Below are 16,882 nucleotides of genomic sequence, written 5' to 3' on the forward strand. Positions count from 1 at the left end.
TCTTTCTTACACTGTGAAAATGTGTCTCTGCTAAAGCTCTTTATGATTGGCTTCATAAAGAACTGAATGGCCAATAGCTAGGTAAGAGAGGATAGGCAGGACTTCCAGTATGAGATAGCACTCTGGGAAGAAGAGAGGTGTAATTCACTAGCAAGATGTGGGGGCAGGGGGTTGGAATTGGGAGTCAGATGTACATATGGAGCAAAGGTAATAAACCACATGGCAGAAGGTAGATGAATAGAAATCGGTTAATTTAAGTTATAAGAGCTAATTGGAAACAAGCCTAAACTAAGGCTAAGCTTTCATAATTAATAAGTCTCCGTATAATTATTTGTATTCTGACAGTCCAAATAAAATCTAGCCACAGGTTTAAGCCTTCATTTTTTAAATCTCTAATATCAGACTTTACAGTGTAAAATAAAATTTTAAAACAAATAACTCCAGGGCTGGATAAATTACTCATTGATAAAATACTTGCTGTGTAAGCACAAGATCTGAATTTGATGCCCAGCACCTCTGTGAAGACAAAGATCAAACTTAGATAGAAAGAAAAATCACATGATCTCCCTCACTTCCAGAGTCTAGCCTATAATGAATAAATGCAAATATGTGAACGGGTGCAAGTGTGGATATGGGATAATGCTAAAAAGACACCAGGAGATGATGATGTTAGGTGTTGAGGATGGAATGTAGGGAAAAGGATACAAGAGTTATGTATAGAAAAGTAATTGACAGAGAAAATATTAAAACCCCAAATAAAGCACCACTGCTAACTGTACCCAGTACATACACACACCAAAAAAATTACTACAGGACCTGTACAGATTGCTCAACAGTTAGAACAAGCTGCACTTGCAGGGGACCAAGAATTGATTCCCAACAGCCGTGTGTCTACTCTTAACCATGCATAACTCTAGTTCCAGGATGTTCAGTGCCCTTTTATGGCCTGAGCAGGCCCTTCATTCATGTGGTACACATATGTGTAGATAAAATACCCATACACATAAAATAAAAATAAATAAATCTTTAAAAAAATGTTAAAGCAATTCAGTTATGTAAGAGAGATGGTATAAAAGCAGATATTAACACATCTAGCTCAGTTTTTTTTAATTGCATTAGAGCTAGGGAAATTCTCTTCAAGAGCACAGGTCCAGACTTCAGCATATTCACTAAATAGCAATGATTAAAATCATGGGAGACCCAAGTGTTGAGTGGGACGTGAATAACTTGGAACTCTTTTGCATTTCCAGATGATATATAAAATGCTGTAGCTACTGTGGAAAAAATATGCTTAGTTGTTTAATATGTTAAAATGGGGTTATTTTGTAATGCAGGAATGATTATTCTGAATATATCCCAACACATAAAAACAAATATTCAAACATAGTCTTGTATACAAATGTTCATAGCAGCAAAATTAATGTTAACATATAAAACTAATTTCAGTGTCTATAAACTAACATAATATAGAATAATACTCATTCATGACATAGGAGACAGTTACACTATTGTCACTTAATAGAGTTCTAAATGACAGAGGCGTGTCACAAAGACTATAGAGTCTATGATCACATTGAAGTAAAATACTCAGAAGATGTAAATATAAAAAAATTGAATTGTTGGTTGCATTGGTTAAGGCTTAGGTTAAGGATGCTTGAAGGATGATGTTGCAAGTGTGCAACATGGCTAGAACAAAGTTCTCTGCAGTTGACATTGGTATCAGGCTATATAGATCATCAGTCATTACAGACCCCTGAGTGATCAGAATGCTGAGAATAAGCGACTGTTGAGTGCTGAGTCCTACATGGAGCATCTATATCAACACCCCCATCACTCCAGGTTCAAGGATCATCACAAAAGTAGATGTGTGGGTAAAGTAAGGGTCAGGACAGGTGGTATGATAACGTGGGATTCCATTTTGTGCACTCTGTGTGCCTTGAATAAAGGTGAATAACTTGAATAAGTTAATAAAGAACCTTCTTTAGGCATATATATTATATATATATAATATATATATGTCTCTACACATACACACACACATATTATATATGGAAAGGTGGGGTTGGCAGAGTCAGGGAGACACCATGTATTTGCCAAAGGAGACAGATGCTGGACCATTACCCGGTAAGCCACAGCCTTCTGATGATATACAGAACGATAGAAATTGATGAATTTAAGAAGTAAGAGCTAGCAAATAAGAAGTCTGAGCTAATAGGTCAAGCAGTGATGCAATTAATATGGTTTCTGTGTCATTACTTGGATCTGTGCAGCCAGGAAACCACCAAGTAGTCTCCCCTTACAGTGTGAAATACCGTATTCTTAATATGACATGGCCCACTCTTGAACTGATTACCTGCATGAGATCACACCAATAATATTGGTCAACATCCTAGCAGGCAGAATTTGCTGAATTTACTAGTTGGCCAAAAAAGGGATGGGGAATTAAACTGAGAGAAAAATGTGTTGGGGTGTCTGAAGGAAGTGGGGGTGAGAATTAGGGGAGGGTATAATCAAGATAGATTGTATACCTTTATGATATTGTCAAAGTATAATAAAAGAATTCCAAAACAAAGAGAGGTTCAGTGGCTTAAACCTTTAATCCCAGCACTCAGGAGGTAGAGGTAATGGGATCACTGTGAGTTCAAGGCCAGCCTGGTCTACACAACAACTTCCAGGCCAGTTGAGCTACACAGTGAGACCCTCTCTGAAAGAAAATTAAGTTCAAAAACAAAAGTAAGAAGGTACAGTTCTTTGATTGTACTAAGAATATTGAATTGTACCTTTATGTAACAACACGATAAGCTTGTGAATTACATGTCAGGTAAATTATTTACCAATAGAGGTGTTAGTTTTGGTAAGTGTGGAAGAGAAAGGCTGAACTTCACATATGGCTACAGACAAGTGCACTGGGTCAAAAGGCAGAAGAACAATCATACATACCTACTGACATTAACAATGGATCAAAAACATCAAATTTTATGAGCTTCTTGGTCTTTTCCACAAAAGGATCATTTGGGGTGTTGAGGGAATCGACATTCACACCAAATGAGGTGCTCGTGATGACATCCATGCTGTAGGCCCCTAACACTCTGAGAAGATAGAGATATGGAAACTTACCACATTCAGCAAGAAGTCTGAAATAATTTATAGTCTTGGGCAAGACTGGTGAAATCACCTCAGTTGACCAGGCATCTTTCCCTCCTACCCACCCTTATCTCTTGTGACCTTGACACTCTCACATTTCTTTCTCAATTGTACATTTTGTCATCTAGTGTCTAAAAAAAAAGAAGGAGCAGCTGGACATGTGGGACACACAGAAGGATGACCCTTCTGCCCCTGCTGCCCTTCCTTTCCCAGAACCACAGTGAATGTACCACTACTCACTCTTTCAAGGTAAGAGGCTTGCCTTTCTCTGCCTCTCTTCTCAAGTATTTTACCATAATATCTCCATAATGTTCAACGATGGGGAACATCTAAGTGCAAAAGACAAAGGTAGGCATGGTTGTTAGGTGTGGAGACTAGTCATACAAGCATTTCAAGTAACAGTCCTTTTAGTCACCTCTTTGAGTTTTCCACTGGTGAAGGTGGGAGATAGCAAGGCTCGAATTCTCTTCCATTCCTCATTCTTAGATGCAGAGACAGCTTTACTCATTATCCCGTTTGGGCCAACACTCTAGAGTCAAAAAATATAAATATTATTCTCTGTAAGTCCAGACCTTACTTTGGTCTGCAAAGTGCTAAGTGGATATTGGTGTTTAACAATTAGTTTGTAACTGTTTACTATGAATTAAGCTTCATCCTAGATACAAAAAAGTGTCAGAATTTCCCCACAACCTTTAAGACATTAGGTGCTCACTGGGCTGCCTGTTGAACTTTGAAACATTTTTATTCTTGGAAACTTGTAAAATTAAACATCCCTGTGGTTTGCAACTTTGTTCCAGGGTTGGGGGAGGACGGAGAAGATGGGAACAAGACATATTAGATTCTCCAGAGTTATATAGATGGAAAATGGCTTGGAGATAAATAGAAAGTTAACTTTGCAACAGACAAGTTCTCCAGTTCCATATTTACAACATAAGCTATTTGAAAATTGATGCCTTGATATGGTGTGTTCATGTGTGTCCATATGCAAGCTCATGTATGTGTTTGTCTCTGTGTGTTTGTGTATATAGAGTAGAATACTGGTGTGCATTCTCATTTGGAGAACAGAGGTCTGACATCTTCCTCTACACCTAAACTGTATTTTTTAGGCATAGTGTCTCAATGAATAGAGAAGGGTCTGGTTTCACTGGAGTAGCCATCCAGCAAGCCCCTAGGGTCCATTTATTTCCAAATACAGCTCAGAGATACCACATACATGCTGCTCTGCCCAGATTTTATGTGAATGCTGGGGATTTACACTCAGGTCCTTTACTGATAGAGCCATTTCCCTAGCCTGAGACACTTAAAGGATTTGATATTTGGGCTTTGTCAAGATTTATTGAAGTTTTGTATGTCTGCATATATATTATGTATGTATATTATATATATATGTGTGTGTGTGTGTGTGTGTGTGTGTGTGTGTGTGTGTGTGTGTGAATGCATGATGTGTGCAGTGTAATCGAAGAACAAAGGACTGAGCTGGATCTCTAAAGCAGGAATTACAGGTGATTTGAGCTGCTGGATGTGGATGTAGGCAACCAATCTCATATCCTCTTTCTGAGCTTTCAGCCACTAAGTTATCTCTCTAGACTCTGGTTTATATGGTTTGGTTTGGTTTGTTTGTTTGTTTGTTTGTTTAGGAATAGTGTTGTAGGAATCATTTTTCCTTAATTTTTTCTTGAGTGATAAAAGGAGAAATATAATTCTATTTCCATGTTGAAAACTTTATTCTATTATCCACTCTTTTATATTAATGTGTAGTTTCCCAACTGTTCCCATATTAAAGCACTCAGCACAACAGGAAGAAATGGAACTGGCTTCTCTTGATGATGGGCAGTTGTAAACTAGGCCTTCAGCCAGCTTTACCACATGACCAAGGGCTGAATGAGGACCAGAAGATGGCTCAGTAGGTAAATGTGCTTGCTGCCAAGCCCCAAAACAGAGTTCATTCTTTAGGATTCAGGGGATAGAGAGAGGGAAACAAAAGGTTTCTCCAAACAGAACAGTGGGATAGCCATGATTTAAAAAGAGAGAACATTGAACTATGTATCATACCTCACAAAATTTAACATAAATAAAACCATAAATTTAAGAGATACTCTCAAAAGGATATATTTTTACACAACAAAATCTACACAGTAGGCCCAGGTGAGTAGTCATCAACTTGGCATTGACCGCACAATCCACTGAGGAGGAAATTGGATACAAAAAGAGAGAAGAAGGCATCTGTACATGGAGGGCATTGCTGGTCAAGGAGCCTCTCTCTGTTCTGTGTTGTGCCTTCACAAATCTAGACCTGTGATAAACTGTACTGTACTACACAGACATAAGAAAGGACCTGTGAAATATGAAATGCAAACACAATCTAGATGACAACAGTGTCTATCTACAAGTAGATTACCAAAATATAGTACATTTATACTTCCTCATTAGCAAAATGAATACCCAGATCCTGCTTGTATATTATTGTGGAAACCACTATCAATTGACATTTACTTCATTTTTTTAAATTCACTAAGTAGCCAAAGAGGTAGCAGTGTATGCTCTTATATCCAGCATTTAGGAGGCAGAGGCAGGCAGATCTCTATGAGTTCAAGACAGCCAGGCCTGCAGAGTGAGTTCCAGAATAGTCAGAGCTACACAGAGATACACTGTCTCTGAAAAGCAAAACAAGGAAACAAAATAAATTCAATAGGTATAAATAAAGGTTTGTATTCTTGAAAGAGGGAGTCTTGGGTGACGGTTCAACAGTTAAGGGTGCTTGCTGATCTTCTGGAGGAGCCAGGTCCCATCACCCATGTTAGGCTCCTCCAACTGTTTGGAACACTAGCTACAATGGTTCTCAACCCCCTTTTTTGGATTCCACAGGAGCCTCTACATGTATGCCATTTTCTTTTATCGACACATACTGTGGGACAATGGTCTTGTACATTTTAAAGTTTTGTCAGTTGTACCGGTTTATGAAAATGTTGTTTGGACAGTAGTCAGGCAGAAACTATAGTTGAAGCAACCAGGCAGTAAGTAGAGGTGGGGTGATGAGAACAGGAGAATTCTGGAAAGAGTAAAGATTCAGTCTACATTCCTCACCCAGACTCAGAGGAAGCAGGATGAGACTGCCTTGGTAATAGAAGGTACCAAACTATGTGATTAGCACAGACAAGAATTATGAATTATTGTAAGGTGTAAGAATTAGTTAACAAGGAAACCTAGGCTAATAGGCCAAACAGTTTATAATTAATGTAAGCTTCTGTGTGTTTCTTTGGGACTGTACAGCTGCAGAGTGGGCAGGATAACCTCTGTTAACAGGCGTACATATATACATATGAATAAAACAACAAAAATAAGTCTTTAAATTTTTTAAATTAAAAAAGTTACCTACCCGTCTGTTTGTGAACACAGAATAGAAGTCCTTCACTAGTACATTTTTGATCATCTCTGTGTCCGTGATAGCTAACACAGGTATTTGACCATCAAGCAACCTATGTAAGGAAAACAACTGATTAACCCAAGCCAGGTTCTGAAGTGGGAGTCCCAAATCTACACTTTGATTCCAATGTTATATGACCTTTACTCTGGCTATACAACTTAGGGTGTCTGACCACAAATCCATAGAGTCTTTGGAATGTGCCAGGTGATATCATTGAAGACACAATGAGTCACTTAAAGACAAAACAGTTCGTAGTGGGAATTTCATAGAGTCATTGTATCTCGGGTAACTATTAGGATGAAATGTTCTTTCTTACTGTATGTAGGGTAATGGCAGAGAAATCAAAGTTGGGAAACAGTGATTGTTTTCTATGATTTATAGTTGTTTTCTTCATGGGATTTCCATCCATTGCATGTCTTTTGTCACAATACTATCCCAGCACATTTGGAGGACTTGAATTATTGGCTACTGCAAGCAGTGTAAAGTAAGGACTGGAATTGCAGGGGTGTGATTATTTCTTTCAGAGAACATATAGAATAGATCAAAGTGGCTTTGGCATGAGGACTTTATTGTACCCCAAACACAACCTTACTGTAGAATCAATAAATGCATTTCTGAACAGAGCTTTGAGGTTTAGTTCACAGACACTGTTCCTCCCTGTTGCCAGAGTGCCTAAAATTAAATTCTGGAATTTCTTTCCTTTGAACATCTCACACAACAGGGAGAACCATACATTTGGTGCCCAATGTCATGGGTTCAGGAATGAGAAAAGTCTGGACAGTACAGGACTCGTGGCAGAGTGTGCTCAGAGCAGGCAGTCCTTCAGGATAGGACCAGGACTTGGGGATTTCCCATCTGAGAAGCAGCAATGTGCTGGTTTCTTAGTGCTTATTACCAGGAAATGGAGTGAATGTGAGAGAAAAACAGCTTACAGAACTTTTGGTAATAGTTAACAGACATTGCTATTGGTCTCATGCAACTCCCTAGGTTAAATTAAAACTCATGGTATGGAAGCCAGTGTTGAGAGCCTAATGAGGTCATGTAAGAGATGAGCCTATACTTTCCAGAGAGGAGTCAAGATTTGTTCTTTATGTAATTTGATCTCAAATGCTCTGCATTCACTGCAGAGTGAGGAATCACAGAAAGGTCCATCTGAATTTGAACAGGAAAGTAAAAATGAAAACTTTCAGTCACACAATTGTCAGTCAGCAGAGGAGAATGTTTCCTCACAGGAAGAAAGGAATGTTGTTTCAGAGGAAGAAAAAAATCAAGGAGGGTCAAGACAATTTCCGACAGTAATTATTCTTTCTTTATCACTCCCATTTGATCTTATACAGGATTGACTGGGCTGTTAGCAAAAGGAAATAAAGAAATTGATAAAATATTAATAAAAATATTTTTTAAATATTTTATAAGCTTCCAAATTTCATAAAAACATCATGTTAATAGTAAAGGTTTGAAGTAAAAATTTTCCAATACTTGGCGATAAGCTAAAGAAAGTATAAAAAATTATCTTACTTGTTCTTGGTATAGTTTGATTCCTTTGCCTATAAGAAGTAATGTTATGGATACTCAAAGAAAGGAAATTTGGAAAATGGATATATTTCACCTAGTAGAATTTGTAAAAAATAAAATATATACATCATACTATTGATACATACTCAGGATTTTAATGGATATCTGCCTAAGTTCTGAAAAGGTTGACTCTGTAATTACACCTTTATTAGAAACAATGGCTATAATGGGCAAATCAATGCAAATTAAACATAAGCAATTGCTTATGTTTCCAGTAAAATAAAACATCTTGTGTACATTATAACTAAGACACAATACAGGGATGGCACACAACCCTGAGCTAGCAATTGTTTGAAGCTCTAATCACACTTTAAAGGAGATATCATTAGATGCTACTTCTGAAAGGCTGTATTTTTAGAGCAAGGCCAATGGTTTGGATGACAGTGAGTTGTTGACAATATTGTAAACTCACCTATGATGATTGCAGTACAGAAACTGTCTGAAAGAATATTAAGAAGAAGTCATAGGATGATTGGATTGATGGTTGCTGTGGTCACGGGAATTATTGTATTGATTGCTATTGTTGTCATGCCTGGACTAGCCTTTCATAAGGTAATTCAGACTGCTGAATTAATTAAAGTCTGGCATAAACATGCTGCAGAACTATGACCGAAGCAAAAATAGAATAGATAGTAAGGTAATCAATGAAATAGATGATTTGAGGCAAGTTGTAATTTTTTTCAGTTTTTGAGATAGGGTTTCTCTGTAGCTTTGGAATCTCTGCTGAAACAAGCTCTTGTAGACCAGGTTGGCCTTGAACTCACAGAGATACAACTTCCTCTGCCTCCCGAGTGCAGTTATTAAAGGCATGCACCATTACTGCCTGGCAGCAAGCTGTAATCTTAATAGAAAATCAGTTAGAAACTTTGAGGGAGCAAATTAAATTAAAATGTGATGAGAATAATACATCTTATTGTATTATATCTTTAAGGTTTAATGAAAGCACATAAGATTGAGAGATTGTTAAAATGTGTTTGTTGCATCACCCTAATTTTAAATGATCTCATTTACAACAAGAAGCGAAGGAAACTTTTTCATTTGAGTTAACTGATGGGTCTGGAATGGAAGTCATGGAAAACATTGCAGATTCCTTAGCTTCATTAAATCTTATGCATTATTTTAATATATTTCTTGTTCTAATGATTATTTTGTTTGTTTTTGCTATAATAATTCTACTGACTTTAAAATGTATTCTTGATCATAAACATAAGTATATGAGGCACTTTGGGGTATATATCCAGAGGATGCTCAACCGTGCCACAAGGACATGGGCTTAACTATGTTCATAGCAGTGTCTTTTGTGTTAGTAAGGACCTGGAAACAACCTAAATGCCCCTCAGCCAAAGGACAGATAAGAAAAATGTACATTTACACAATGGAGTACTACACAGCAGAAAAAAAAACAATGACATCTTGAAAGTTGCAGGTGAATGGATGGAGCTATTAAAAATCATTTTGGTTGAAGTAATACAGACCCAGAAAGACAATTATTTTAAAAACTCACTCATATGTGGTTTTTAATCATAAAGCAAAGGAAATCAGCCTACAAATCACAATCCCAGAGAACATAGACAACAATGAGGACCTTAAGAGAAACGTACATGGATCTTATCGACATAGGAAGTAGAAAAAGACAAGATCTCCTGAGTAAATTGGGAGCATGGGTCCGTGGGAGAGGTTTAAAGGGGAGGGGAGAGGCAGGTCAGGGAGCAGAGAAAAATGTACAGCTCAATAAAAATCAATAAAAAGACTATGAGACAAATGATAGATGAAAGACTATCTTCACTGCATGACTGCATACATCTTCAATGTAATTAAAATAGGTTGAACAAAAGGGGGGAATGTAAGGAGAATCTAGTAGTCATTGTATCTAGGGTAAAGATTAGGTAAGCATTAGAATGAAAAAGTTGTATGTAGGGTAATGGCAGAATGTAATAGGTCCTTGTTCAAGGTACCTAGACTTTGAAGAAATCATAATAGAGAACAGTGACTGGTTTTGATGATTTATAGCTATTTTCTGAAAGGTTTTCCATCCATTGCATGACTTTAATCACAAGAATATTATGCTATGCTTGAAGAGCTTGAATTATTAGTTACTGCAAACAATACACCATGAGAAGTGAAGTTGCAGGCGTGTGGTGATTTCTTCCTCAGAACATATACAATAGATCAAAGGGACTTTGGCACGAGGAACTTGTGCCCCAAACACAGCCTTTGTCTAGAATCAGTAAATATGCTCTTAACAGAGATTTTAAGTTCAGTTCACAGAAACTGTTCCTCTCAGCTCCAGAGAGCCTAAAATTAAACTCTGGAGTGACTCTCCTCATTTCACACCTGACAACAGCTCCTAAAGTCATCACAGTTAGAAATAACAAATGAAATTTTTAAGTCGAGATGTATGTACAAGAGAGTTGCTTCTACCATTTTCTTTGATTTTTGCTTGTTTAAAATATTGCAAGGGGCTGGAGAGATGGAACCACAGTTAAGAGCATATATTCTTGCAGATGACCTGAGTTTGCTTGCTAGTGTCCATGCTGGATGGCTCACAATCAACTGTAACTCCAGCTCCAGGAGATTCAGTGCCTGAGACCTCCATGATCATCAGCAGTTATATGCAGAGACATGCACACATGAACATATATGTAATTAAAAGTATTATAAATAGATGTTTAAAAATAAAATTTGGGGGCAGGAAAGATGCCTCAGTGGTTAAGAGCAGTGGCTGCACATCCAGAGAACACAAGTTTAATTTCTATTATATTATAATAATATACTTATACTTACTATGTTTTATAGTGAAAATATAATAATTAAAACCTTAAAATAAACTAGTAGTATCAATACTAAATGTTTTGAAGTAAAAATAAACCCTTCAAAAATTTAAACTATAATATTAACCTTACAAATAATGAAATATTTCAGTATATGTGCTTGGGATATAACTTTGTGGTAGAATGACTGCATAGATTGCACCAGGCCATGGTGCATGTTTTGAAACATTGAACTGAAAAGATATATGAACATGCAGAATTTATATGAGGCACCTTATATAATTTATCTGAAGCTCAGAAAGAACATTAGAGCCAGGCTGGTGGGAAGGAGAATTTCCAAATCCTGTTTTCAGTACTCTGGAACTCACTGCAACTGGGAGTATCTCCATAAGACCTATGGGTGATGTGACTCTCAACATTCCAGCAGGAGGCTCACGGTCCTGAGACTGTCTGAGGATTTACACACAGCTACTTCCTAGTATGGGAAAGCAAAATGGCCCAATGAACACTAGCTCAGTCCCTGGGATCTACAAAGTGGAGAGAGAGAACTGACTGCCACAAGTTGTTGTCTGATCTTTACATGTGTGTCATGACACATATGTCCCTTTGTGGTAAATGAACAAGTATAATAAAAAGAAAATTACTACAAATATAATAAAAATTACAAATTACTACTGTTGGGGGAAGGCAAGAAATCTATGTCAGTGGTGAAGCATTGGTAAGTTGTTCACGCTCCTGTAAATACCCCATCTGTCACTCATGGTTCTGTAATTCAGTCCAGTTAAATTTACTGACACACACAGAGACACACAAAACTAATAAAATTGTAAGAAAAATATTTCATATAAAAATGATATTAGGACCAGGCAGGCATGATGGCACATGCCTTTAATTCCAGCACTTGGAAGGAAGAAGCAGTCACATCTCTGAACTCAAGGCAAGGCTGGGCTACATATCAAGCTCCTAGACTGCCAGGATACTTAAAGAGATCCTGTCCCAAGCAAATAAATAAAAATGACAATAAAAGGATAAATAAATAAGATATTAGGTCAGTGAAAAGTAGAAAACACTATCAAGTGCTGAAAAGCAATAATATTGCAAGGAGACATTCACAGGGGGTCATCGGATGGACAGCAAAGCCTGCTGTTGGCATTGAATGACATGGTCTTTATGGGCTCTGACAACTCAACAGATCCCTGTGTTAAAGATGGATGAGAAGAGATGAAGAGGCAGGAAGATCCAGATATTCCTCCCATTTGTTTCTGTCTTACAGCATAATAACAATACTTACTCCAAAGCTCTAATCTAACTGTAGCATCAGTGATAGGAAACAATTCCTGCTGCTGGCTCAGCCACTTTACAGAACCATTAAGGACATAGATCTAAGGAAGAACACTTTGATTTTTAAATACATTGAATCTCCAAAGTGAGTTCAATAAGACAGGACATAACGATATACACTTCTGTCAAAAGTCTTGGCGGCAGATGGTGATGGTGCACTCCTGTAATTCCAGAATTCAGGAGCCAGAGGCAGGTGGATCTCTGTGATTTTGAGAACATTTTGATCTACAGAGTGACTTCCAGGACTGTTACACAGAGATCCCTGTTTCAAAAACATAACAAAACAAAATAACAAAAACATGAATTCCAGAGTCCATGGAACCTCAAAGCCTTTCAAAAAGCCACAATATACAATGTTCTCAAGATAATTAGTCTTGTGAGCCATGGCACTTAATGACACATGGCATCACCTTTACAACAAAGAGACCATTACTACAATTCTGGGCTGGCATTGTCTGGCACAAGTAGAGTACCTTCTCCGAAAATGAGTCAACTCCATGGGGTTTTCCAGAATACTCACCCCCACATTTTTCCATACTTTTTATAGCACTTAGCATCAAATTTCCATATACCCTGGAATGAGAAATAGTGTGAAATCCATTATTGTCCTGTATGTACCAACCCTTCTATAGCCAATAAACCAAACCCTCAAATCCCATGAAATAAAGTTTACTGTTTCTGAAAGAGAAAAGTTCTTCAGCAACGTTTAGGGGCACCAGCAAGATGGCTCAGTGGAGAAGGTAGAGCAACAGTGCAGGACACCTGACAACTTCCTGTGGGCTTTGCATGCACAGCCATAGACATACACATGTGCCCAGCAGGAAATACGCACAATAATAATAATCTAAATAATAATGGTAATAATGAAATTGTTTTGAAGAATGGGCAATCAAAACATAGAACCTCTAGAAAGAAAATTTGAGCTTACGGCAGTGTAAGCTTTGCCACTTGCCCTCTGAACATGAGCTTTGGAATATCTGCTGTGGACTGACCATAGGGCAGGAATCAAAGCTGTTTTAACACAAATGATCCACCTAGGCTAAAATGTGGCACATGACATGCTTATTATTGACGTGTCTAACTTCAGCTATTTTGATGAATCTTCCTTTTCCCAGTGATTTTGCCTTTAATATCTTTAAATGAAAATACAAAGCACATTGCGTAGTCCAGTGTTTGAGGTGACTGACAGCCACCATCTCATCTCAGATTACACACTTGCTGCTCACACTCATGCACAGGCTGCTGCTTTTAAAGGAAGAGAAGAAGCTATAGGCCCATGTCAGTGATAGAGCACTTGCTGGCATGTCTAAATCCCTGGATCCCATTCTCAGCATGACAAAATCAAGACAGAACAGAAAACCTGTCTTGAGGGCTGGAGATGTGACTCCACAGTTATGAGCACTTACCAGTCTTCCCAAGAGTCCAAGTTCTGTCCACAGAACTTGCATCCAACACCTCACAACCATTTGTTACTCTGGTACCAGGGAATCTAGTGCCCCTTTTTCGGCTTCTGTGTGTACTGCATTTCTGTGCATAAATCTACATAGATATGTATAAGATCTTCTATCTAAAAGAAACAATCACTATTCTGGACCCCAGTTCTTACAGAAAGAGACAAAAGCAAAATACTCTAATTCTCAAGGACCACCACCATGCGGTGAAGAGTAAATGCTGAGGCTAGACCTATAGAAGTTGTTTCAGGGGTTCAATAATTATGCAGAGAACCCAAGTATATGAAAAGTCCCCCAAAGGTGTGTATTTAGGTCTCTGATAACCTGATGCTTCAGAAATATTCAGCAAAAGGAGAAAAAATTGCTCATGACTCGGATAAAAATAGAATTTAATTTAGTTCATACAGGTTACTGCCCTAGAATCTGGAAATCACTTCAATATTTTCTTCAAATAAATACAGAAGTGCCTTCCCGCAACCTACCCAGGCAAAGACATAAACTTTTGTTGCTCACATATTCTGAGCTCCTAAATAACAAGATTAAATGGAATGGACATCTGTGCATTTCACGAAAGGCAAACCTGAGGGTCAATAAACTGATATCAGGGCCACTGAGATGGCTCTGATGGGGAAGGCACTTGCCACCAACCCTGACAACCTGAGAGTCATCCCTAGGACTCATATGGTGGAAAGAGAAAACTGACTCCCACAAGTTGTTCCATGACCTACAAATGTATGCTGTGACACATACACATTCACTCCAAAATTAATAAATTTGGGAGCAAATTGACAATAGGAGCTGTGGAAATGGTTCAGTGGGAAGAACACACCATAAAAGTCAGAGTTTGAATCCCCAATATCTGCATAAATGACAAATCGGGGTTAAAGTCCTCCAGTATCCCCACTTGCAGGAGGCCAAGACAAGGGATCCCTGGAGCAAGTTGATCAGCTAAACTATTCAATTCAGAGAGAGCTGGGTTTATTAGAGACCCTGCCTTAAAGTATAAAGTGAAGAACAATCAAGAAGACACCCAATACCAACCTCTGGCCTCTACATGCACACATATATCTGTGCATATGAACCTGCATGCAGATGGGCACATGTAAGTACAAGCATACACACTGTAAGCACACACACACACACACATATTTGATAGTTTTAATCTGGCAATAGAGCCCTAAAGAATCATTGAACATTCTCTAGTATCATGAGAACACACAGTATGAGGGCCTGAAATCTCAGTGTTTCCTATCAAGAAGCATTTAATATAACTGAACCATTATTGGCCATTATAAATCAACACTCACCTCGTAGTAATTCAGCAGAGTTCCTAAAAATGGCAGAGGTTTGGGCCCAGGAATTCCCTGCTTCTTAAAAACATCATGGTTACGGGTCCCGTATCTAGAGAGTGAAACAAAAAGAAAGCCTTGTGACCACACATATAGCAGAGAGGAAATAGACATGACCAAAAACAAAACATAAAACATACCAACAAGCTGACTGCCCCTCCAGTTCCTAGGGCTTAGGGATAGGGTGAGGGGTCCAGTGTGCTTGGTAGCCCATGGTTTGTGTATGTTCCTACTGAATTCTAGTGGCTCCAGATGTAACCTGAAAGTCAATCAGGTCATACCAAGAGTAAATCTTATCAGAAAAACCCCTCACCTTAGCAAGAGGGAGTTGAAAGTATGTGTTTAACCAGCAGATCTGCATAACATAAATATGAGCTCTAATAGTTAGTATCAGTGGGGCTTTAGTACAGTAGTAGAGTGCTTGACTAGGACATATAGGCTCTGGCTTGATCCCTCTTTCTGTCAAAAAATAAAAATGAGAAATGTCCCTCTTGGGTTCCTGTACTTGAATGTTTGGTCCTTAGTTGATGGAGCTGTTGTTAGAGGGAATATGCCATTGGTGGGTAGATGGATTTGAGGATTTGTAGTGTCACCTGATTCCGGCTTTCCCTTCCAGTTTCCTGTATGTGAATAAAATGTTACCAGGCAGAAAAAAAATAAAAATGCAAAATAAACACAATCATTTCATCTCAGGCCTTCATGATGACTGTACGGGTAAAAGGACTAGCTGACAAAGCTGACAATTTTAGTTTGACTGTCAGGATTCACATAATAGGAAAGAAAAGGCTCCTAAAAGCTTTTTGTAGCATACACACACACACACACACACACACACAGAGAGAGAGAGAGAGAGAGAGAGAGAGAGAGAGAGAGAGAGAGACCTGTCTCACGTGCTGCCTCTATTCCCAATAAATTAAAATATGCGATTTCAAAGTGTTTACAAGAGTTATTTTAACTTCTGTTATCACGTTTTATAATTTTATTCTGGTGCTTGTGGAAGGCATTAGGTCCACTGGGACTGTAGTTACAGATGATGGATAGCAGGATTCTATCCTCAGCCCTCTAGAAAAGCAATCAGTGCTCTAAACCACTGAGCCATCTCTCCAGTCCCTGTGTTCCTTGTCGCTTTTGACCTTGTAAGCAATATCAGAATACAGGTCGGAATAGAACCCCAACCAGAAGACACGGTGAAAGAGGAACTTTGGTAGTTACTCACCGGTATAGAAGCACCAGGCTGATTACCAGGAGGATCCACGTTTCCAGTGAGAGAATTGAAGTCAGGTCCATTGTTGCTTGTCTGTCAGCAATGTTCCCCTCTGTGCTCTCCCTACAGCTGTGTGCTGTCCTTTGCAGGGCTTCCCTTCCACGTATGGTGCTGAAGTGTCCCCAGTCTAGGATGTTTATACCCTGGGAAGATGCGGTCCAGGTCTGTGCATGACCAGGACTTTGATCTCCTCTCAGCCTTGACAGATCATGAAGTTCATCACAGCCTCTTTTGACCTTCTGTGAGTTAACATTCTGTGTGTAATCAATACACAATGTTGTCACTTCAGGAAGACCAAGGGTTCTTTTTTTAAAATCAAAAGTTCAAGAAAATTCATTGACATGAAATACCCTTTCACCAAGGCAGGCTTATTTAAAAAACACATGAAGTAAAGCCAAAATTGTGCTATCTGTATGCAGATCTTCACATAAAGTCTTTCTCCCTCCCTGAAAGATACTTCATTGTTTTTCAGAACTCAACTCAGGAAAAAAAAATCTCATTGAATCTGTTCTCACCTGTGCCCCTAAGAAATAAAACCACTTCTTCTGAGGTATGTCTCCTTC

General features: G+C 38.4%; 1 protein-coding gene across 3 annotated transcripts in view; it reads right to left on the reverse strand.

Annotated features, from left to right (window-relative positions):
- The window catches only part of LOC125399844 (cytochrome P450 3A11-like), a 32,599-nt gene extending 16,133 nt beyond the window's left edge, over positions 1-16,466 (reverse strand). For 2 of the 3 annotated variants that reach the window (XM_085685305.2, XM_085685304.2), the window contains exons 1-7: positions 16,272-16,466; positions 15,014-15,107; positions 12,776-12,828; positions 6,521-6,620; positions 3,560-3,673; positions 3,385-3,473; positions 2,941-3,089 (exon numbers count right to left, since the gene is read on the reverse strand). In XM_085685305.2, the coding sequence (XP_085541431.2) occupies positions 2,941-3,089; positions 3,385-3,473; positions 3,560-3,673; positions 6,521-6,620; positions 12,776-12,828; positions 15,014-15,107; positions 16,272-16,342 (670 nt within the window). In that variant the 5' untranslated portion in view covers positions 16,343-16,466. The remainder of the gene's footprint in view (positions 1-2,940; positions 3,090-3,384; positions 3,474-3,559; positions 3,674-6,520; positions 6,621-12,775; positions 12,829-15,013; positions 15,108-16,271) is intronic. The other variant, XM_048433446.3, reaches the window with a different exon arrangement.
- Positions 16,467-16,882: the final 416 nt, after the last annotated feature.

This window comes from Myodes glareolus, chromosome 2, assembly GCF_982192425.1.
Source record: "Myodes glareolus chromosome 2, mMyoGla1.1, whole genome shotgun sequence".
Taxonomy (NCBI): Eukaryota; Metazoa; Chordata; class Mammalia; order Rodentia; family Cricetidae; genus Myodes; species Myodes glareolus.